The sequence below is a fragment of the Sphaeramia orbicularis genome, chromosome 18, assembly GCF_902148855.1.
Source record: "Sphaeramia orbicularis chromosome 18, fSphaOr1.1, whole genome shotgun sequence".
Taxonomy (NCBI): domain Eukaryota; kingdom Metazoa; phylum Chordata; class Actinopteri; order Kurtiformes; family Apogonidae; genus Sphaeramia; species Sphaeramia orbicularis.
The window spans coordinates 16,724,714-16,748,265 of record NC_043974.1 but is presented as its reverse complement, the minus strand read 5'-3'; the positions used below and the strand labels follow the sequence as shown (position 1 = coordinate 16,748,265).

Here is a 23,552-nt window from a genome sequence, read left to right as displayed (position 1 = left end):
CTCTTAAAGGCACATTAACTTTGTGTGTCTGTTGAATATACTGATATTTTGAAGATTTGTTTTATAACAAGGACCTTGAAAATATGCACTTGGCACATATACATATATATATATATGTGTTATATCAGGAATGACAAATCAGGCTCAAGATGTATGAAGAGAAAAAGAGAAGAACACAATCCATACTTTAACAAAATAATGCACTGGTTTAGTTTTATATACGCTCCTCTACATTGATACGAACTACAAATATAGGAATTTAGCTGGCACTTATAACTTCCGTTTGAGAAAAACCCTCATTGATTTAATATACTGTGGCTCTTGTATTTTTTTTGTAATAAAAACTATATTATTTGTCTGTAAAATCTCATGGTGAAAAGAAGACATGCCTCATAACGGTTGCTAAGCTATGGTTGGACATTCAGTGCTCAGGGGGACATGTACAGAACAGTCAGATCAATCGGCAGCACTTCCTTATGTCAATAATAGACCTTATATGATTTTTGCATCAATATGATGAAGTCACTTCTGTTTCTGTACTTTTTCTATTCCAGGGGGATGGGGTTGGGAAGAAGTCAAATGTGTAGATTTGTATTTTATTTAATTCTTTATGAGATTTATCGTATAAAATATAGAGCTGTGGAAAAATGCCATCATTAGTATTGTTATTTTAGGGAGGTTCTGATGACCATACGTATACAGTTCTCAGTATTTGTGCCGTAATATGTAGCTGGAATATACAGGAAATATGCAAACAGAATTGAAAAAATCCACTTCAGAAAAAATATGAATATTGTAGAAGGCTCTATTGGATCATATGGACAGAGAACAGAATAAAAGATAGCACAAGGGTGAAGAAAAACTGGGATGTTCTGCAGGAAACTTGGTAAAATATACTCTAAGAAAACCTGCAGACAGTTGACCCAAGAGAGTTCAAGATGTGCCAGTCCAAATGGAGGTCACAATAAATACAGACTCTAACCTGTAGAACCTATTTAATGCTGACTTTTTGGTGTTTTAGTTCTATTTACCTCTTTCCTGCATTTTCTTGTGTATCTCAATAAAATGACATACATTAAATCCTGCATATAGAAACAATCATCTGATCATCCAGGACATCCTTTTAGTGTGCATTCTGACAGGGTGGGGAGCACAGTTTCATTTACAAAAAGAAACTAACTGTCTCTTTAAAACATTACGGCTTAAACGGGACAATTCCATCATGAATTACTGAGTTATTATTGACGACATTAACTGATTTTGTCAGTAACAGTAATGGTGGATTCGCTTTGACAAGACAAACCCTGCCAGGAAATAATTTTCATACACTCGCTGAGATTAAAAATTACCCAAATTAAAACTATTGTGCCTGATGACCGTTAATGGCTACCATTAAGGCTAAGTTAAAAGAAAAAAGTCAATTTTCATTCACTATATTTGGCAGTAAATTGCCTCTAAGACTTTTTAATTGACTTGTCTTAAACTTTTTTTATCATGAAATTAGCATTTAGACGTGATTAATATCTCCAGACATCTTGTGTAATTCACCACTTTTAAATGAAGGAGAAAATACTGCCATGCTCCAATTACATCCAGATGTAATTATCCTATCAGTGATTAAGATGTCTATTTACCCCATTAGCACTCAGTCTACTTGAAGGGCGCAGTTGTTTGCTGATTCTTATCGTTCCCTTACTTTAGAATCAAAAACCCTGCTGTTGTGATAAAAAAAAAAAAAAGTGCAAAATGTTTTTAAGCTGCACATTTGAGAGGTATTTTTTAGATTAAATTAATATGAGAATAGAACGGTATGAGGAAATCAAATGGCATGACCTGGGTCTAAACATGCCATCACTGATAAACAACATATACATCAGTGTGCTCAGTCAAAATGAGCTCTGATTTGTTTTCAGCTTTTCCAAATAAGATGCAAAGCAGGAGAACGTAGTAGTGCTTCCCCTGCTTGTTATTCCATTTTATTTGCAGGAACATCCAGCTCACTCCGAAAGCCTGAGGAATCAATAGGAATCAAATGATAATGCTAAATTATAAAAAAGCACACACACATTTTCTAACACATGAGGAGACCTTGAGCTGTAAAAGGCAAAACTGTCTGTTTAGAATAATCCTGACCCTTAGCCATTTCCATTATCCATCTACTGTAATATTGAAAGGCAGGGAATGAAAATGGCACAAAGGACAAAAACAGCAAAATGAAGTTAGAAACAGAGGGGGATTAAAAGGAGGTGAGGATGCAGAATGTGGTTTTCTACTCACTCAGAGTGTTTCTAACACTCATCGCATAACAATGCCTGGTCCCTTATACAGTAGATGCGGTAAACAGACACTTAAATTCTGTGTGAAATTTTATTTAAGCAGCTCAAAATGCTCACAAACATTGGCTATGAGGAAACACAAACTGGGACCGGAGTCATATGCTGTTGTATGAAACTTTCAAGCTATTATTGGAAACTTAGGCTTGAAAAATGTCTTGGTTGTAGGGTCTGAAAACAGCTGAGGAAAGTAGTTTGAAATTGAAGCCAACGCAGATTGAAATACTGACGGCTGTCTCAAAAAAAAAAAAAAAAAAAAAAAAATCCCAACTCTGGCAACTTCTCTCTAGAAATACTCAGTCATTATGGTCTCAGTTGCTTTATTTGGAGCCTATAATAAATATCCTGGTGTTTTTTTTTTTTTTTGTAAATTAATGCACCATTAATAAGATTTCAGGGCTAATAGAAGGCTTTGATTACTGCCATAAGCACTGATTGACAGGTGTGATTGACAGCCTGGTGCTGGTAGAGTCAACCCTTCAGAGCTTCTCTTTATTCTGGTATTTTTCCCTGACAGCTCAACTGAAAAGCTACACCAACAAGACCATCAAAGGATTTTATTGCACAAATGTTCCCTGAAGTTTACCAGTACTTAATTACTGCCCAGCCTATTAGCATAATTTAGCTGCATTTGCTCATTTCAGTTCAGGGGATGAGAATGCTTAGAGGATAGCCAACGCAACACCGTTAGCTGCCACTGTCACCTCATTGTGTGTGTTAAATATATAGACCCTGACGGCCTGTCAAGGTGTAATTCAGCCTAGTTCTGTCTAAATAATAATAGTAGTCGAAAAAACCAAAAATACTGTGGTATGCAGACTTGTCATAGCAATGAGTCTTTAACCCATAAAGACCTCAAATCATCTACTGATATAAACTGTTTAATACCTGTTGATCCACTAAACCTGTCGACAAATGTAAATAATTAGTGTAAAATACAGTTTGTCATCTTTTCATAGTCATCAGATTTGACCCATTTGGACGTTCAGAGGCTCTGTAGTTACCGTGGAAACAATCATCTTCTACAACACTGATTCACCAGTAAAACCCATGGAGTTTGAGAAATGACAGTGATTGGAGACACTTATTTTATGTTCAGTTAATGATAGATTTTATTGAAAGTCACTTTTTCTTCAGTTTTCTTTGTCTCTGACATAATAACCCTTAACTTTAATCTGGGCTTTTATGAACATCATGAGTAGCATATTATAGGTGCTTCTATGAAACTGGATTTATTTTGGTATCTGGCCCTTAACCAGCTTTTTAGACCCAATAATAAAAGAGAAATTCAGACATATTTCCCCCCACAATGTACCTAATGATGACCTCAGATAAATGCAAAAATATTATACTCTTGCTCAGAGCCATCCCAAAATTAATGATTTTTTAATAAAATATCGGGGCCAAAAATAAAACCCAAACTGGGACAGGAAAAGCTACATAGGTACCAGTGCATTGGATCTGGAGAACATGGCTTGAAAAGGTCTTATATACCGCTATAAATAAAGACACTGATCCTAGTGGTTTTCCTAATCCAGACATGTGGGTTTTTCAAGAATTGGCAGTCTCATTCCAGGTTTTGTGTGTAACCCATCGTGTCCACTTACATGCAGAACCTGCCCATTTAAACAGATATAAATTACGAGTGATTTTGCAACAATGGTCATTTTTGTGAAACACTCTCTGTTGCACAATTAGTTTGATTCCCAAAATGTACCTGTGAGAAAATAAAAAGATATTAAAAAAAATAGTAGCGCATAATTTTTGTGTCCTTTTCACTGTTACATGTCGATTTTTGTATAAAAATAATATAAAAATGTGTTTTATCTGAAAAATGTTTTTTCTTTTATCTCTGTAAATATTCATTTTTAAAAAAGACCCAGAGTGCTTCCAAAGTTGCTTTATAACATTAGTCTACATCTGGTTTTAAGTTTAAGCCCCTCTGTCCTGTTTTTAGGGACCAGTTTCATAGAAGTACCCATATAAGAACAACCTGATTTTCACTTAAAATTCAAAATACTGAGGATATTTGAATAAATGGTGATAAATCACTCAAGAAAGGTTAAAAATAGAGTAAAAATCATTTGAGAACTGCCACATAAGAAGCACTGGGTCTTTATGGTTTAATAGGCAGAATTTAGAGTTTAGAGCTCATCATTCGCTCAGTCTTAACCCATAAAGACCCCAGTGTTATTTTTGTGGCAGTTCCAATATATTTTTTTCTCTATATTTAACTTTTCTTTAGTGATTTATCACAATTTACTGACAGAATCATCTGTATTTTGTGTTTTTTCAGTGAACATCAGGCATTTTCATATATCTAATTCACTGATCATGTAGATGTTCAAAAAAAGCTCAGATTAAAGTCGAGGGTTATTGTATCAAAAATAGAAAAAAAATGGAAGAAAAAGTTACTTTTTCAGCAAAGATATCAATAACTGAATGTAAAAAAAAAGGCACCTCCATCCACTGTCATTGATCCAACTCCATTGGTTTTACTGGTGAATCAATGTTGTAGAAGATGACTGTGTTTCCACGGTAACTACAGAGCTTCTGAACGTCCAAATGGGTCATATCTGATGACCATGAAAAGATGACAAACTGCATTTTACACCAGTTATTTACATGGATTAATAGGTTTAGTGGATCAACAGTAATTAAACATTTTATATCAGTAGATAGTTTTGGTCATCGGTGGCTGTTTGGGTCTTTATGGGTTAAAGTATATAACACATTATGATGTGATGAACGTAACTGTAAACATGATAGAAAAGAGTATAAAACAACAGCAAAGTGTACCTTTAAGGCTGTAGCTGACTCAGAATTGTATTAGTCAAATCAGATGTAGCTGTTCAATACAAAGCTCCCCCATCCACACTAGTGCAGATATTTTACAAAACAGATATTTTTCTCTATGTTTGGGCCTTTCGTGCACACATAAACGTAATTTTAGGTCACAAAACAGACACTTGTAAAACTGTTTTTGTATATGGGTATGTAATAATGGGCGGGTTGTAGAATCATATATCATTTTACACATGTCTGTTATTTCTTTGTGTGATAAATCTGTATCTGAAACCTCAAATCCAGGTGTATAAATCAGTGTATGACTTGCAGTAGTTCGAGGTCAGCTCATTATACCTTCCCCCGATGTTGAGCATTTGGAAAATCAATACTACATGATGCCTTTTAGCTAGTTTCCTAATTAACTAGTCAGCTGCAGCAGATTTAAATCTGTTAAACCAACACCAAAATATAAAATAAAATATGATTTACACAATAAATCGTATTGAGAATTTCTGTTTGAGTTTGCTCTTGTGTTTTTGTTGTGTTTTCAGACTGATTTTTCTCCTGATTGCACAGCTTTAGTCATCCTACAAACTGAAAAACTGCTAACATAAGGTTTATATTTTTGTCAAGCTGTAACAGAGCATGAAACTGGAATGTAACAGTTTCCATTTGTTTCTTAGACCGGGCTGCTTTGTTCACACTGAAATAACCCAGGCTCGGAAAAAAAAAAAAAACAAGAGCGGGGACTGAGGGAGAAGCTGTCAGTGGCAAAATCCTAAACGGGGGGAAAAAAATTGCTGGTTTAATTTCCCTGTGTCTTTACAAATACTAGACATCAGACAAAAATATTAGCTGTCAGCATGTCATCAGCTTCAGTCTGTAACCTCCCAGCTATCAAAAAGCCATTTCTGTGGACATTAATGGCAACTGCCAATTGTATTAGAGTGCTTTATTCTTTCTAGAGCCCTGTGGAACCGTACAGGCTTACATTTTGTTCAGCTATTCTCAGAAATGACAACATAAATCAGTGCTCTGTTTTCCCCCACTACCTTTTTGCCAACCTGTATTTATTTACTTCTTTTTTTTTTCTACAGGATATGACCAAAACCAGTGTTTACAAGGTGACGTGTTCTGCTCTCTCTGGATGGACTGATCATTTATTTAGTTTTTTATCTACCACCTGAATCTGACTGAAAGGAGAAAATTTTTTTTTCCAGAAATAAACAGATCAATTTGTGAATTTCATTTAAAAGGAGGTAATTTAAGTTTGGGGAAAATTCATAAAAAAGGGAATTCAATATTCTGTAGCATTATCATATTTATGTCTCAGGTTATGATTTATGGATTTCCCTTGAGAGATGTTTTAATGCGTTTTCGATAGAATCAGCCGCATATCAATACATCTTCCAATGACTACAGAGGGCAAAATCCTAATCTACTGATAAGTATCCTCAATCTACACCCTGATCTCTTAAAGTAACAAGTGTTTAAGCCCCCAACACTTCACACTTGAGCTCGGTTACTGACTCATAAACTATGTATGATTCTTCCTTATCTGCCTCGGGCTTGCTTGTACTGCTCCAATAAATAGTTCATCACTTCAGTTGCTTTTGTATTCTAGCCATCTATTTTCCTGCCTTTTACGACAGACCTGGTGACAGCGGTGCAAAGCGCTACCTTTGCCCAAGGACACAGTGTGACAATAAGATTAGGCAGCCGTGCCCGGGAGCTAAGTGAGTCTGTTGCGCGACTGCGTGTGTGTGTGTCTGCGGAAGCGTGCACGCCTACCCCGTTGCCGTGACAGCGTTCGATGCAGGTCTCCAGCTCAGTAAAAGAGGCATTTTGGCATCGGCGGTCTCTGCACACCTGTGGCAACACAAGCAGAATGATCACATACTGTGTTAGAGATTACAGTTCATACATACATACACACAGACAGACACACACATACACAAACATTAACACATACATGAAGAAGCTGATCAACCTTCTGCCAGGACCAGGAGCAGTATCAGTACCTGGTCTTCAGCCACGTCCAAACATTAAAGACAGGTTTGTTGCTTGTAATGACTGAACTGAGCTCCTTCCCCAGAATGGTCTGAGTGATATTTAGTTTTATGACCAGGTAAAGAACTGATATTTGGATAGACACCTGGGTAGCAAGATGGAAGAACTCTTTCTTTTTGTCCTTAAATATGAACCAAAAATACAGTTACGAAGTCAGTCTGATAAAGAGAGATGAATATAAGATAGAAAAGGGAACTCACTTAAACAAAGTGTTTCATTTATTTATTGGCTGAGGCTTGAATGACAGTCATTATATTTGACACTGACCAACCACTGTCATCTATCTCTGCAACCCCACATTTAATTATTTAAAGCGCACTGGTGCTCCTACAGGTAAAATATTGTTACTACCTCATCCCCTGAAGGGGAGGCAAGGGGTTCGGTTTGTTTGTTTGTTTGTTAACAGTCTAGCAGCAAAATTATTGGTTGAATTCATACTAAATTGGGTTTATACAGGGTGACGCAAAAAAAAAAAACGGGAATTTTTGAAGTGCGTATTGGCAGACATGAGCAAGTGGCAGCACTGCGAGACAGTGACCTTGAGCAAGTAAACACACCCCCATTTTAGTAACCATGGATCAGTGGAACGGGCAACAGCATGCGTTAGCCATAAAAATGTTTTATAAAAACGGTGATAGTTTGACAGCTGCGCAGAGGGAGTTCCGACGTTTTTACAACTTAGGACGTCATGGTGCTGTTCCATCAAAACACGCGATAAAATGTTGGATTAATAACTTTGAAGAGACTGGATCTGTCCTAAAGAAGAAACCAGCTGAGATGTTGCAGCAGTCAATGAGGAATCTCAACAGCAGATTTCAAGAATGTATTCGTACAGGAGGACGCCATCTACAGGAAGTAATTTTTAAAAAATGAAAATTCCATCATTGTTTCTTAAATGCCATGTTTTAAGGTTTCAGTTACTATGAATAAAATATTTTTCTTCCATCACTCTTGGTTTTATTGGATTGTCAAAAAGTTCCCATTTTTTTGTGTCACCCTGTAGATTGCCAGTGACCCAGAATAGATGTCTTTACATTTTGAGAAAAGTAGGTCAAAGTTTAATTTTTTTTAGGAATTTTAAAAATATTTTTCTTTTTTTTTTTGTTTACTTTTAATGGGAAAAATTTCACATGTCTGTAGCAGCAAAAATATTGTCTGAATTCATACGGAATTGGGTTTATAGATTGCCAGTGACCCCGAATAGATGTGGTTACATTTTCCAAAGTTCAAATTTTTTATGAATTTTTAAAATCTTTTTTCTTCCTCCATTTACTTATAATGGATGAAATTTCACGTCTATAAAAAAATATCAATTTTGTTTCAATTTACTTCAAACTTTACACATATATAGAGGCAATTGATACGCTGACATCAACACACGCATAGGGATGATGACATCAGCCGGGTCGATGCCAAAATAAACTACAATACTTACAAGGGGTGGGGTTTGTTGTGCCCGGCACCATTTGTTGGCTATATAGTGATTCTTGAAATTTTGCTTTATTTTTCAGCGCTACTTTTGCCTCATGCTAATATTTAAGATTGGATAATCTCCCCCAATGAATAAATGTACAGGTAAGGCTTTTTGTGGCCTTTATGAGTTCTCTTGGTTTCCTCCACCATGAAATGCAGCTATACAGAGGTTAATTCTCCTGTTATTGTCAATGACCATGATGCTGATGCAGATCTGGAGTTGGTCCCTCAGTGTCTTCAGTGGCTGCTCGCTGCTCCTAATGTACTCGGTGCTAGTAATAATGATAGGCACTGTGTCAGTGTGTGTATTATGGGTAAACTGCAGAGTCCGAATTCCCCTACAAGGATACTAAAGTGGGTTAACCTTCACCTTCTGTCTGGTTTGTTTATTTAGGTTCCCTTTATTTAGTATAAGAACAGTATGATTATGAGTAGATCTTTTTAACCCATAAAGACCCAACACTACTTTTGTGTCAGTTCCCAAATGAAACTTTCTCTATATCTAACCTTCCTTAAGTGATTCACCACCATTTATTATAATATTATCCTCTGTATTTTGCATTTTATCATGTAGATGTTCATTAACCCTTTCATGCACACTGGTCACTACAGTGGACAGCTGTTCAAAAGTGTTCTCTTGTATATTCATGGATTTTTTGGTTTTAGTTCCATATCAGCCAACACAGTGGACGCTTATGCATCATCCCATACACTGACATTCATACCATTACTGTAACTTTGCTGGTCTAGATAAACCTGATCTGCCGTAAGATGTTTGAGAGTAAAAAAAACTGCTAATTGTTATTAGACTGTAATTAACAAGTTTTTTTGCATATTATCTCCATGCAGGTATGTTCAAATGTGAGAAAACATCAGTTTAGCAGCATTAAAAATGTTTTATTTCATAGTTTTGACACAGTAGATCATTCAATACATGTTTCTTTGGTTCTAAAACTAAATGCATGGTGTCCAGCTGAGTGGACATTTTTGTAACGCCATAAAAATAGGCTAACAAAAATCAATAGAATTATTTTTATGCCTAAAGAGGGATAAAAACCCTCAGGAAAAAAATCGTGATTAAGGTTCTCATAATTCATGCATGAAAGGGTTAAAGCTCAGATTAAAGTTGAGGGTTATTAAATTAAAAGCACGGAAAACTACATAAAACAAGCATCTCCATCCACTGTCATTGATCCAACTCCATGGGTTTTACTGGTGAATCATTGTTGTAGAAGATGACGGTGTTTCCATGGTAACTATGGAGCCTCTGAATGTTCAAATGGGTCATATCTGATTACCATGAAAAGATGACAAACTGTATTTTACACCAATTCTTTACATACATTGATAGGCTTAGTGGATCAACAGGTATTAAACAGTTTAGATCAGTAGATGTTTTTGGTTGATTATGGATGTTTGGGTCTTTATGGGTTAAGTTAGAAAACCATCAAACATTTTCTTGCAACTGGATATATCAGTGAGATACAATGACAACGCCACTGTGCTGCTGTACTCTTCAACAAGACCACAACACTAATTTAAAGGGGGGGTAGGAGATCTTAGAAAAATGGTTCGAGCAAGCTACATTTTGAAAATCCAAATCCAAACCCCTTTCTTCAGACATCCCCCCGAAGCCACGCCTCCAGAGTACTGGCACGCGCACTGCTTGTTCCTGAGGGTTCACGAGCACTGCATAGCATCAATTCAAAAGCTCCGACCCCGATCCATGCATACCTCATTCAGTCTCCTCCAACACCCCTGCTCTTACAGAACAGCCCCAGTTCAGACCTATCTGACTAATGTTACATTTCCTAGTGATTTATGTTAATGACAAAACAGTTTGGCAGTGAACTTGATGTTTGGTAGTGAACATGATGGATTTTGAGTCGTCATATCGAACAGGCCTTTTCATAGTAAGAACTGCACACATAGCACAAAGACGCTGCTTCTAAACACACACTCGCGCATGCACTTAAGCTACACTAACAGTAGTAATAATGACATGACAGGAGATCCTGTACTAATGCACAACTCAGTGATGGAATGCTACATAAAGAAAGCCTTGAATTACTTTTGACTTAAAGTCTCTAATAAGACTTAAACAAGCCTGTTGTGCATCTCAGACTTTATTTTATGTTCTGCACATCGTACATACTCATCCTGCAACTAGTTCTATTCTAGTCAAAGCCATAATGTTCCATTTGATGTGTGTTTTGATCAATCTCTGTGCATACACAACTGTTAAAGGAGGGGTGGGAGATGTTTTCCTGGAGCATTTTTTTTTACTGTATTGCTTAAAATCCCCTTCACATTCTGATTATAACCAATTAATTAGATGCGCTAACACAAAAATAAAAAAATTAGTCACCTGTTGAACAGACAGGACTGAAAAAATACCATCCAATCATTTTAAGCACCCAACTGAAATGAAATTTTTCTTTCCATCCTAATATAACTAATATAGCCAAGCTCTGGCTTCATTTCCTGTACAAGTGCTCCAAGCCTCTGAGAATGCATGATTCATGTATGAAGAGGGGTACGCGCAGAGGGGGGAGGGACAAATGGCAGTTGAGTTTGATAGACATATCACCGTTCCGTCATTTAAATTGGGTGCTTAAAATGATTGGATGGTATTTTTTCAGTCCTGTCTGTTCAACAGGTAACTAATTTTTTTTATTTTTGTGTTAGCGCATCTAATTAATTGGTTATAATCAGAATGTGAAGGGGATTTTAAGCAATACAGTAAAAAAAAATGCTCCAGGAAAACATCTCCCACCCCTCCTTTAACAGTTGTGTTTGCACAGAGATTGATCAAAACACACATCAAATGGAACATTATGGCTTTGACTAGAGTAGAACTAGTTGCAGGATGAGTATGTACGATGTGCAGAACATAAAATAAAGTCTGAGATGCACAACAGGCTTGTTTAAGTCTTATTAGAGACTTTAAGTCATAAATAATTCAAGGCTTTCTTTATGTAGCATTCCATCACTGAGTTGTGCATTAGCACAGGATCTCCTGTCATGTCATTATTACTACTGTTAGTGTAGCTTAAGTGCATGCGCGATTGTGCGTTTAGAAGCGGCGTCTTTGTGCTATGTGTGCAGTTCTTACTATGAAAAGACCTGTTCAATATGACGACTCAAAATCCATCATGCTGAATCACAGACAATATTCTCTGCTGCCTTTTTATAACATATTACTCATGCAGCACTATTCAGTCCTTTCAGTACAGTCCGCACAACAGCTAAGATGGAATTCAAGCAGCTGGAATGCGCTGTATAGAGAAAGCAATATCAACAAACAGAGAAACAGAATTTACTGGTGGAATAGAAGAGAAGGCAGATATTACCCTGTGTGTCTATTTTCATATATATGCATTTCACAGGCATAATTCAGTATTTATTTTGCATACTTTTTGTGTGTCTGTACCTGGCTTTCATGGAACTTTCTCCTCTATTTGCAATCTGTGTATGAGGAAAGAAAAAACCAAACAAAAAAACAACCCACAGCTGATACAGATGAGAGCACTTCTGGTTCAAAACATTTACTTTGTATGAAGTGGGCTGATACAAAGTGCATTTAGCAGGAGATTCTAAATGATTAACAGGGACAAGAACAGAAAATAGACTTGGAAATTTATGACGTTCTTTCTGGATGCGTTCATCCAATTTCACCAAAAAATGAAAAGAACAAGAAGCAGGTGCACAGGTCAGATGATGAAATAACCTGCCAGGAAGTTGAGTCACTCTTTGAATGAAACACATTATACACTCTGTCATGTTGTGGATGAGTACAAATAAGCTCTAAACACATCTAACACATGTGGCCAGCTGTAAGTGCATCTGTTCACACCTGGCATTAGAGAGTATCCCTGCATTAAATGTTTCAGAGTTCAAGACTATTCTGTGATTGTAGTGCAGTGGAAAAAAAACAAAAGAAGTTCATAATCCCTGAGTTCCTCAGACACCAAAAAACAAGAATATTGAAACAGAGCAGACAGATGGGTATGGCAAGTATGTCCAGTTTATGAGTGGAAGTCCACGCATCAGTGTAAAAGGTAAGGTTATTTTAAAAGCAGATGATTAAAATGCTGGTGTATGGAGAGACTTTTGTTTCTTTATTCGTCAGTCAAAAAGAATGGATCTGTAATTAAAAAGAAAAGATTTGCAACCAAAAAACAGATTTGAGAGCAAAAGACAGTAAGTGGCGATCAAAAAAAGGTCATGTTGCTTATAAATAAGTCCTCTTTGCTTGTGAATTAAAAACTTTTGCTTGCGAATTTAACTGCACTTAATGGGCGGAGCCTACGCTGATGGATGAGAGAAGACTTTTTTATTGGTGGGTTTAACCTGGCTCCATTGCCGGCTACAGCTTCCGCGTTAGATTCACTTCTCCGTTGTGTTATGTTACTGGGAGGTCAGTTTATAGTCTATTGCTCTTTGAAATTGAAATGTATCTCATAAGTAATGGATTACACTAAATAGCGTCGGCTATAGCCTGTACATTCACAGCCTAACCAGAGTACGAAATGAGTGAGTGAGTTACAGGGAGGAGTTTACAACATATGGCTGGGATTTAAACATTAGTGATGCATAGTACTCGCGGTACCAAAACGTTACAGTTCCTACTATACCAGAAAACACACCTGTTTTGCTCTCAAATCTCTTTTTTGGTTGCAAATTCATTCTTTTTGATTGATGAATAAAGAAACAAATTTCTCTCCATACTGGTGCAGCTGAAAATGCATAAACATATGGGAATCAAATACTGCATTTAGCAATTTTAAAAGGAGTTCAGAGTACAGATGAGTTGAATTTGCATTTGGATTGCATTTTCTGCATTATTCTATCTGAAATTTCAAATGCATCACTGATTTCCCATAAGCTTGAGCGTATCTGCATCACAGCAGACTAAGCACACAATGTAGTCAACCTGTCCACACACAGCACCGAGATGATGGAGGCGACACACAGCCGGGGCAGGACTTAGAATTCAAGGATCATTACACATTCATAGAGGGCAGAGGAGACCACAATATTATTGTGCAATGCAAACACTCTTTGGCAGGAAAAAAGGTTCTCTGCATCCAGATGCGCCACTGCTATGTCAGAGTAGCACATAACAGTAAAGTTTTATTTTTGTCTGGCTAAAGCTGACTGTGAAATGTCCTCCCTGATAAGTATTACAGTAGCCCATTGTAGATCAGCCTGTTATCAGCATCTTTACACTGAGAGCTCCGTCTCTTACATTGAAAATGACTCTTGGGTTCATTCACGCTGTTTCTTCAAACAATTATGCAATTCCTTTTGAGTTACAACAAAATAACTCCACTTGCTTTTGCAAAATGACAGGAGGCTCAGACCAGTTAATAAGAAATCTTTTTCATTTAAAATGAAGAAAAAACTTGAAAGGCTTATTTGATATTTATTTTCATGTTACTATAGAATGACTCTCTTACTTACTCAATAAGCCACGTAAAAAAGACTACAGCTACACAAAATGTACTACATTTAACCGCCGCAACTACATTTTATTCATGAATCTCTCAGTTTAAATAGAAAAGAGTGTGATTTATTTTATTTCATTTTTTTTCCCCTTTTTTACTGGAAAATAGATGATGAGCTGAATCTGCCTTTTGTAATCTATAATGTGATGTGCTTCATAAGTAAATGTGCCACTATTGTGTATACCAGGCTCCCTTCACCACACTAACTTTTTATAACTAGGTTGTTTCAGCATGATGAATGCCACTTGAGGACGTTCATCATGCGCTCAGCTTTAAACCCTCTGTGCCTGAGATGTGCAGTGGCAGCTGTTTACTCTATGCTGCATCTTCACCTGTGTGTCAGTCAAAACAGCAGCCAGGTGTAGAGCTGCATGGATCTGGATAAAAAGAGAATCGTGTGGTTTTTTTTTTTCCCCACTTAGAATCGGGATCACGTCTGCATAATTTTTCTCTGAAAGGTGAGACGAAAATATGTCAAATCGACTGCACACGCTAGGATGGGTAGTTACCAGTGCTGATGTGTGATGATAAAACATAGGAGACAAACATACAGCAGGAGCAGGATATCATAATACTCACTGGACACATCAGTGATAACAAACCAGTTTAAAGCAGTGACACATGAGTGACCGTTTATGCCAGTAACTGGTTAAATGGAAGTGACATAGCAGAAACCCACTGAACCATACCCTCAGAAGCTCATAAAAAGTGTAGTCTGTCATGTGCTGTTATTGTGTGATATGAGATCTGGAAATATTCTGTACTGACCATTTTAAGAACCTAAACTCCTGTGATTTATACCCTGCCCCCACTGAAGGGGAGGCGAGGGGTACTGTTTTTGGTTCAGTTTGTTTGTTTGTTTAACACTCTAGCAGCAAAACTATTGGTTGAATTCATACCAAATTGGTTTATAGATTGCCAGTGACCCAGAATAGATCTCAATACATTTTGGGAAGACTAGGTCAAAGTTCAAATTTTTTATGAATTTTTTTAATCTTTTTTTTTTTCTCCATTTACTTATAATGGGTGAAATTTCACATGTCTGTAGCAGAAAAACTATTCGTTGAATTCACACTAAATTGGTTTTATAGATTGCCAGTGACCCCCTATAAATGTGGTTACATTTTGGGAAAAGTAGGTCGAAGTTCAAATTTTTAATGAATTTTTAAAATCTTTTTTTTTCCATTTACTTATGATGGGCAAAATTTCAAATGTCTATAAAAACATCAATTTTGAATAAATGAATAAATGAATGGTTTATATTTTTGGCTTGAACAGCAATTACCGCACACAGTACAACAACCACAATGAAACACAAAAACCAAAAAAAAGAACAGGCCAGGAGCAGAAGCTTATTTTTTGCCTATCCTTCTCACCTGACACACCGCTTACATTGAAATAAATGTGTACATCATCGAACATTGTCATTATAACAAAAGAATCATTAACAACAAAAACACATCATCCATCTCCACTTAATATTCCTGAATGATCTTATACTTAAGGCATTTTTTAAACTTTGTCAGAGAAGTAAACAACTTAAATTCATCAAGTCTATTCCATAATTTGACACCCACAACCGAAATACATCTGGATTTTGTTTCACTTTACTTCAAACTTGGCACATATATAGAAGCAACTGATATGCTGACATCACCACATGCATAGACATGATGACATCAGCTGGATCGACGCCAAAATAAGCTACAATATGGAGGGGCGGGGTTTGTTGTGCCTAGCACCACTTGCTTTTTCTTTTTTTAACTCAACAACAGGTTTTATGATGGTGATGGTTTTACTAATGCATTAAAATATCTTTGGATAAATCCTTAAATTTCCCCTTAGGATTCCTATTAGTTTTAGCTGTATTATTATTCTGTTTTTAAGCTCTACATAGCTTCTCAGAATGTCCTGTTCCATTTCACTGCTTTCTTCTTTCTGTTTTTAACACTGACTATGCACTGTATTTATTTGGGAGTAAACTGAACTGAACTCATGCACTTATTCACATGCATCTCTCTGTCATGTTAAAAGCAGAGGGGTGTGAATTGGGATTAAAAACAATTACAATAATAGCCTACAACATGGTTTTAAGTGAGTAATAGGAATGACTATGTTGAGAATTGATGGTGACCGAACCTTCTTAATCCTGTGGCCCAAACTCGACCTGACTCACCACTTAAAAAAATGGTTTTAACACATCTCTGCTCCCTTGCATGAGTGTGACTATTGCTGTGAGGTCAGAATAATAAGAGTGAAATGATTTGTGGGAAAAGTCAGTCTGAAGCATTGAGAGCTGCCACTTAGCGACATGAATACCAGTGAGAGATTGAGCAAATGAGCTTCAGTGATTTCCATATTTTCTACAGATTTCATTTGGGCTCTGTTATTATTCTGATAAAATAACCGACACATTACCCAAGCTCTTCTAAGCCCCAGTGGGGACGTACCTTTCCCTCTCCACACTTGGTGCCGGTCATGACAAGACCTGGGTCAGGCAGGTCGCCCTGGCCGTCCTGGGTGCTGTACACGTAGGTTCCTCTGCACTTCACCTCAATGCCGTTGGTCTTGATGGTGGTGTCGATGGGCACAGCATTGGTGCCTTTGGGTTTCTTGGCAGCACTGTGGCACTGGATCTTCCCGCATTTGGCATCTCTGCACACAAACACAACACGAAGATTTAATTAACATTTCTCTTTTAAAAGGCGAATCCAGTTTAACCCTTACCCACAAGAAATGCTTCTTTTGTTTTAACTGTGAGATTCTAGAGTCTGCCCATGAGCAAAGGGTTCATCATCAGTATGTTCCAAAATCAAACAAAACTGTACAAAATGTAAACTTATTTTATCAATGCTCCTATTAGTAGTACTCACAAAATGTGTTCCAATCAGCCATAACATTCTGACCACTGACAGGAGAAGTGGTAATTGTGCCACGTTTCCACTATGTGGTACTGGCTTGACTCGACTTGACTCAACTCAGGTACAGTCTACTCTCGTTAAACCGCCCGCTGTTATACCGCCATTTTCGCTCACCGCCGACCAAAACCATTGCACAAAAATCCCCAATGCATTATTCCATTAGCTACCGCCATTTCCGCCTATCGCCATCCACCAGCCCAGTTCCATGCACAAACAACACTTATACCATTGATTTCCCGACCGTTATACCGCCAGCGTGATTGCCATCGAGTACACATAAATTTTAACAATGCACTGAAACAAACACGCCAGACGCTGATCGCGACAAGCTACGAGTAGGTCTACGGAACGGCCACCGTTCATTTATCGCAGAACACTCAGTAGGTCAGGATGTCGGGAAGAGGACGTGGGATTAAGCCAAAGCCTCAAGATGATGGGGTGTCATTTCCCCACATGGTATAATAATGCTTAAAATGTTTCCCCACTTTAAATGATCCCTTACAACATAACAGAATCAAGATTTATTTAGAAACGCAATTAGAACGGGTTAACGGAGGCAGCATAGACATCATATAGTGAAGACATGCACATTATGGACGCAACCCGTTGTAACGCCATTTTCGCTATACCGCCAATTTGGCCGTGAACGGAAGTTGGCGGTATAACGAGAGTAGACTGTACCTGGTACTATTCCTGGAGACCGTTTTCATTAGACCGTTTCCATTAGAGGATACTAAAGACCTGGTCGTCATAGCGATGCTGTGCATAACTTCCGTGATGTCTACTCAGAGAGTTGCCGATAAACTTGCTCATTGCGTGTTGTCCTGTCATGCTCACGCGGAATCTTCTCATCAGCCACCAAGGACAGAAATGTCTGAACCTCCTCGACTGAACATGGTGTTGTTTTGTGGGCTGTCATCATGGATTAGCCTACCGGTATATTTTCTGTAAACTTCGGAATCTGTTTTTTGGTGTGTTGCACATTGATGATGCAATGAAGCAGGGAAAACTCTCTGACCAGTCAGTGGTCTGCAGTGTTCACACGTCACATTTTAGTATCTCTTCACCTTTTTTAGATCCTTGGCAGAGCAAGTACTAAAAACGTGGTACTGGGTACCAGATTCCAGGTTCTTTTATGTAATGGAAACGCAAAAAGGCAGAGTTGAGTCAGGCCTACCAGATAGTGGAAACGCGGCATAATAATGATTATTATATTAGAGTGTTACCTCTCACTGGGTTGGATATATTAGGCAGCAAGTGAACATTTAGTCAAAGCTGATGTATTGGAAGCAGCAAAATGAACTGAATGACTATGACCAGGTCCATATCGTAACGGTGATGATTGGGTCAGAGTATCTCCACAACTGCAGGTCTTGTTGGGTGTTCCTGGTCTGCAGTTGTTAGAACTGACCAATAATGGACAAAAGAAGGACATGCCAACTTCAGGACTATTGATCATCTGTAGGAGGTGTTGGACAAATAAATCTGATCCATGGAGGTCCTGATCTCTACTTCCAGGACTTCAGGGATCTGCTGCTAACGTCTTGGTCCAGATACCACAGCACACCTTCAGAGGTCTGGTGGAGTCTAGGCCTCAGGTCAGAGCTGGTTTTGTGGAAAAAGGGGGACCTACACAATATTAGACAGGTGGTAATAATGTTTGAGCTCACAGATGCTCGATTGGTTGAGATCTAGTTGTTTTTCTTCAGATACTTTTGGTCGGTACTGGACACTTTATACTGGGAATGAACAATAAGATCTGAAGATGTTCTGACCCAGTGATTTGACCATCACAATTTCTCTCTTGTCAAACGTACTCAAATCCCTACTCTTGAACATTTTGCTGCTTCCATCACATCAGCTTCATGGGGGAAATACTGCACTAAGTGAAAAAAGTGAACTATACAAACAGTAAGAACTATATGGTGGGTCTTAAAATTCAGTAGTTTTTTAAGGAAACTAAACCCGCACCATCAGGTCAGTGCTCATTGAATATGGTTTTACAGCCTTCGGGGCCTCCCAACATGTGAATATTCAGATTGTAAAGACCAAATCAAACACTCTCTGATGAGGAGAAACAGCCTCTTTTATTTTACTTTCATCCACAGCCGCGTCTTCAACATTAATATGGAAATTTACACACACACATGCATGCACACACGCACGCACACACACAAAAACATCTATCCAGAGACCGAACGAACGCAGAGGTTTACAGGGTGATGGGCAGATACCAGTCTTTGTGCACATTATTCACACGTCTTCATAGCGAGTACATACTGCATTTACATATCCTCTAATCAGCTCTCTGACTCACTGTGGCCAGAAAACACTTTAATGACTCCTGTGGGAGTCCATAATGGATTTGGGCAGTGGTGGATCATACAAGGCAGCCATCAACCACCTTAATCCGCAGCCTCATTTACATAGCTTAGTCGCTAATTTGGCTTCATTAATTAGCTCTGGCACTGCGCCATGGAAACTGTCTCCGAGAGGTCTGTGTTGACAGTGTACACACAGTGCGAATATGTGTGTGTGAATGATGAAACAGTCGCTTCAGCAGAAGGTTGATCAGCAGCAGCTTCTGAATGTTGCCACCAAAAGCAATTTTCTAACTACAGTGAATGGTTTTTTATGAATATAAACTGTGACAATGGAAGAACTGGACTTGTTTTTCCATCATTAGTTGAAAGCTGTAACTTGTTGGCCACGTGGGGGCACTAGGGCAAGCAGCTTGAGACTTGTAATTTTTAATGTTGAGTGGTGTAATTTGGAAAGTGTAGCATCCGGCACTTATGGAGCTTGGCAGGATATAGCTGGTTGTTCTGTCGCTTTTGCTGCTTCAGTGCTGCCCATTGTTTTTCTTTCTTAATTTTATAAAACTCCAACATGAAATCTCTGGTGAACTCTGGGAAAAACCATACAATAACCATAATAAATGTATAATCCCTACTTATTGTCTGAGGAAGGCCTGGAGGATGCTTCCTGCATGGCAGAGTTTAAGCTCTTTTCCTTTATGCTTACACACAACTGAATATATTTGAGCACTTTTATCACATTAAAACACTTTTTCCACTCACAGGTTTTAACCAGCTTTAATAAGTGCTGGTGGAAAGCAAAGACTTCAAGTTTGGGTCTGCTCCAATTTTTAAAGAAGGAAGCCCTTAGAATTTTGAGCACATCCATTAAAAGGCAGTGAGGCTGGAATTGTTTTTCACTTTCTTTAATGCTGGAAAGCCCTCGGCTAACATCCAACTTACAATGGTAACAGTCACTAATTTGAAAAAGAAAATAAAGGAACCAGTGAACCAATCCACAAAAATGGAGGAAACCATGTGTCATGATTTGTGGTCTGTGCCCTCCCATAAACAGTATTGTGCAGAAGTCCTAGTCCAATATTAGGTTAGTTAGTTTAGTAAAGTTCTAATGTGCACACATGCATTTCTGAGCTTCTGTATTTAAATCCAATCTGACATATGTGGAGTATGTACAGCAGGAAAAACAACAATTTCTGGGAATAAAACAGCTTCTATAAACCAAAGTGGATGTATTTAATGTGACCTCCCTTTGCACTTAACATGCCTTTAACCCTTTGTGTTCTGAGAATATGAGATTTATTGCATTAATTTTCTGATGTTTTATACCAGGTTTCATTCAACACATGTCAGATGTTTCTAACTGTGGTGATTCTTGTCATGGGGTCAGAGGTCACACTAAATAGTGACTTAAGCCTATATAACACATTTAGTTTAGTTTTTGTGTCTTTTAAGGCTATGCACATATTTCCTGTATTTTCTTGTTGTGTGTGAAGAAAAGAGAATGAGAAATAAATATATGTGTTCATTTCAACCCTGTAGAAACAACAAAGCTGAAGGCGAACCGACCTCAGACACTAATACAGATATTATTCTGAGCCGCTATTTCCCTCCTTTTTAACAGCCTATCCACATGACCATTGCTTCTGGCAGAGGCGTTTGCTGTCATGAAGCTGAGCATCAGTTAAAGTCATAAAGTTTACTTAAAAGTATTGGTTCAGGTTCTTTTAAGTGCATTTTTAAACTGCTTTTAACATGTGTGTCTCCTTAGCCTGACGGTGTTGACTGTGATCTACTGCAGGTCATACACAGACTTAACCACCTGATCTAACCTATCCTGCTGAAGTTGCAAGAGCTAATATAAAACCCCCCTTCTTTCACTGTTTCCTAAATTCCTTGTTTTCTGGGTCTACTTGGATATAATCAAATCTTACCTTTGGAGTGGAGTCTGAGTTTTAGTATAGTGACCTAAAATGCTGTTTCTGTGTGGATGAGAGACCCAGGTGTATTGCAGACAGGGCATAAAGTTTGTACCTGAGGCTGGTTGTTATCAGTAACGTTTTGATCGGTCTGACCTCTGAACTCACTGATATTTCAGTTTTTTGTTTTGTTTTGTTTTTTTATACAAAAAATTGTGCTCCTGTAAACCAGAGGTGATTTCTCATAGACTGCAAGGGAAGCTTGGCTTCCCCTAAAATTACGAAAATTAAATGGTTAAATATGTACCGTTGTGTTGACATTTCACTGACTACAAATGTGTTAGAACACGTTCATCTCACAGACGAGTGCGTTCAGAATCAGCTTTATCACAAACCAACAGACTCGATGTTGTTCACTTCTCATACATTCCTGTTGCGCTGTTTTCTCATACGATCTATGGTCAGTGCATTTGCCCGTAGAAGCCCTGCGCCCATGCACTTCAATGGGACTTCATGGAACAGGTTTTTTCATTGCCTCAAAACTGGACGGTAATTGGATAACTGCCACGATGTTGTCCCGCCCCCGGACGCCCGGCGTCTCTGGGGGTGAATGGAGCTGTGGGCGGACCTTGGCTGGCCTGGACACCAGGCTTCCACGTGCTGACTTGAGGATCAGTCGAAAGGCTGAATCCCGTTTGATTGACCGCTAGTTTGAGATCTACTCCTTCACTTGACACAGTTCAGTTTAATACCGTCGCGCATTCTGCTGTGAAATCGGGAGAGAAACCACTACGAAATTACTTGTTCATTTCTTGCACTGTAAATAAAACACACTCATTGTACTTCCTTGTTTCAATTTAACATAATTTCAAAGTTTTCTTGTTTACTTGGTACGATAAGGTCACTGACCATTTTCTTAAAAAGGAACGGAGGGCCGAATTTATGTTTAAATAACTTGACTTTTTTATGTAAGCCGACAATGAGCTTCCCCTCTCTGAAAGACGAGCAGCCGCCACTGCTGTAAACAGTTCGATCACTGTATTTCAGCTAAAAATTTCCTGCCACTGAGCCAAGTTTTGTCATCTATGGAGGTTTATTGGATTACATGATCAGGATTAGGATCTAATCATTTTGAGGAAAGAGCTTGTAATTCTGATCAAAGTTCTGCCTAGTTATCGCTCATATTCACATATCTTGAAATCTTTTGGGGAAAAAATGATTTCTACATAAAGATGTTGAATTGTATTATTTATAATAAATATTATTATATCAAGGACATCAGAAACCCTTTTTTTGTTTTTTTCCTAATGTGTAAATCATTAATTTTCGACTACCTCCATGTCGTGGGACTCAGTGATTCCAAATCTATAATAGATATTATTACAACACCAGACATTCTAGACATATGAGCACCATTCATATATGCACATTTTTTGTCATATTATAGTACCTATACTTTCTATACTTAATTATTTTGAGGTAACAGTTTATTTTGAAAATTCGGATTGCAAAATTATTGAGACTTCTAAGCTACCGACTTTCAGCGCTATAATAAAGAAGTGTGAAGAATGAGAAAAATGTAATTTGTACTCCCCTGTAATAGCTGACTCTGTGGCTTCCACTAAGAAATAAAGACCTTCTGCCACTGAAGGTAATCCGTATTCTAAAAGAATGTGAAAAAAATCAATGAAAGGAAGATGTATTGAAGGTAACTTAAAAGTACTAGAGAAATAAAGTGATGCTGGTAGAAAAATGTATTAGTGATAGACGACTCTTTGTGAAAGCAAAAAAGAAAAAAAAATTCTCAGAGCAGCAGAGAGGTGAGCATGACATGAATTTGTTGCTGTATTGATGCGCTTTATACTTCATTTATCTTGGTAAACATGGAAGACCGGGAAAGGTCAGGAAACAGAGAGCCTTCACATAAAAAATACAAGAAAATAATACGAACAACAGCCAGTTACAAGTCTGTTTTTATGTAATGGTCTCCATTCAATTTGTGGGGAATGAAGATTACTTTTTTGCAATTTATGTTACAGAATTTATCTAAAACAAATAAAAACATATATCTCACCCCTTGTCACACTTCATGTAGTTGCCATGTTCATCTTTTCCACAGTTTCCAAATGCATTTCCTGCAGCATTCACGTCTTCAAAGCAGGCGTCATGGGCCGGCCGCGCTCCTAGAATCACAAACACACTCAGTCAACCCTCTGGACTCAAG

At 37.9% G+C, this 23,552-nt stretch overlaps 1 protein-coding gene across 1 annotated transcript in view; it reads right to left on the bottom strand.

The window, feature by feature from the left end:
- The window catches only part of adam19a (ADAM metallopeptidase domain 19a), a 438,676-nt gene that overhangs the window by 53,399 nt on the left and 361,725 nt on the right, over window positions 1-23,552 (bottom strand). The window contains exons 15-17 of the mRNA XM_030162481.1: window positions 23,403-23,511; window positions 16,624-16,828; window positions 6,912-6,989 (exon numbers count right to left, since the gene is read on the bottom strand). Coding sequence (XP_030018341.1) covers window positions 6,912-6,989; window positions 16,624-16,828; window positions 23,403-23,511 — 392 coding nt within the window. The remainder of the gene's footprint in view (window positions 1-6,911; window positions 6,990-16,623; window positions 16,829-23,402; window positions 23,512-23,552) is intronic.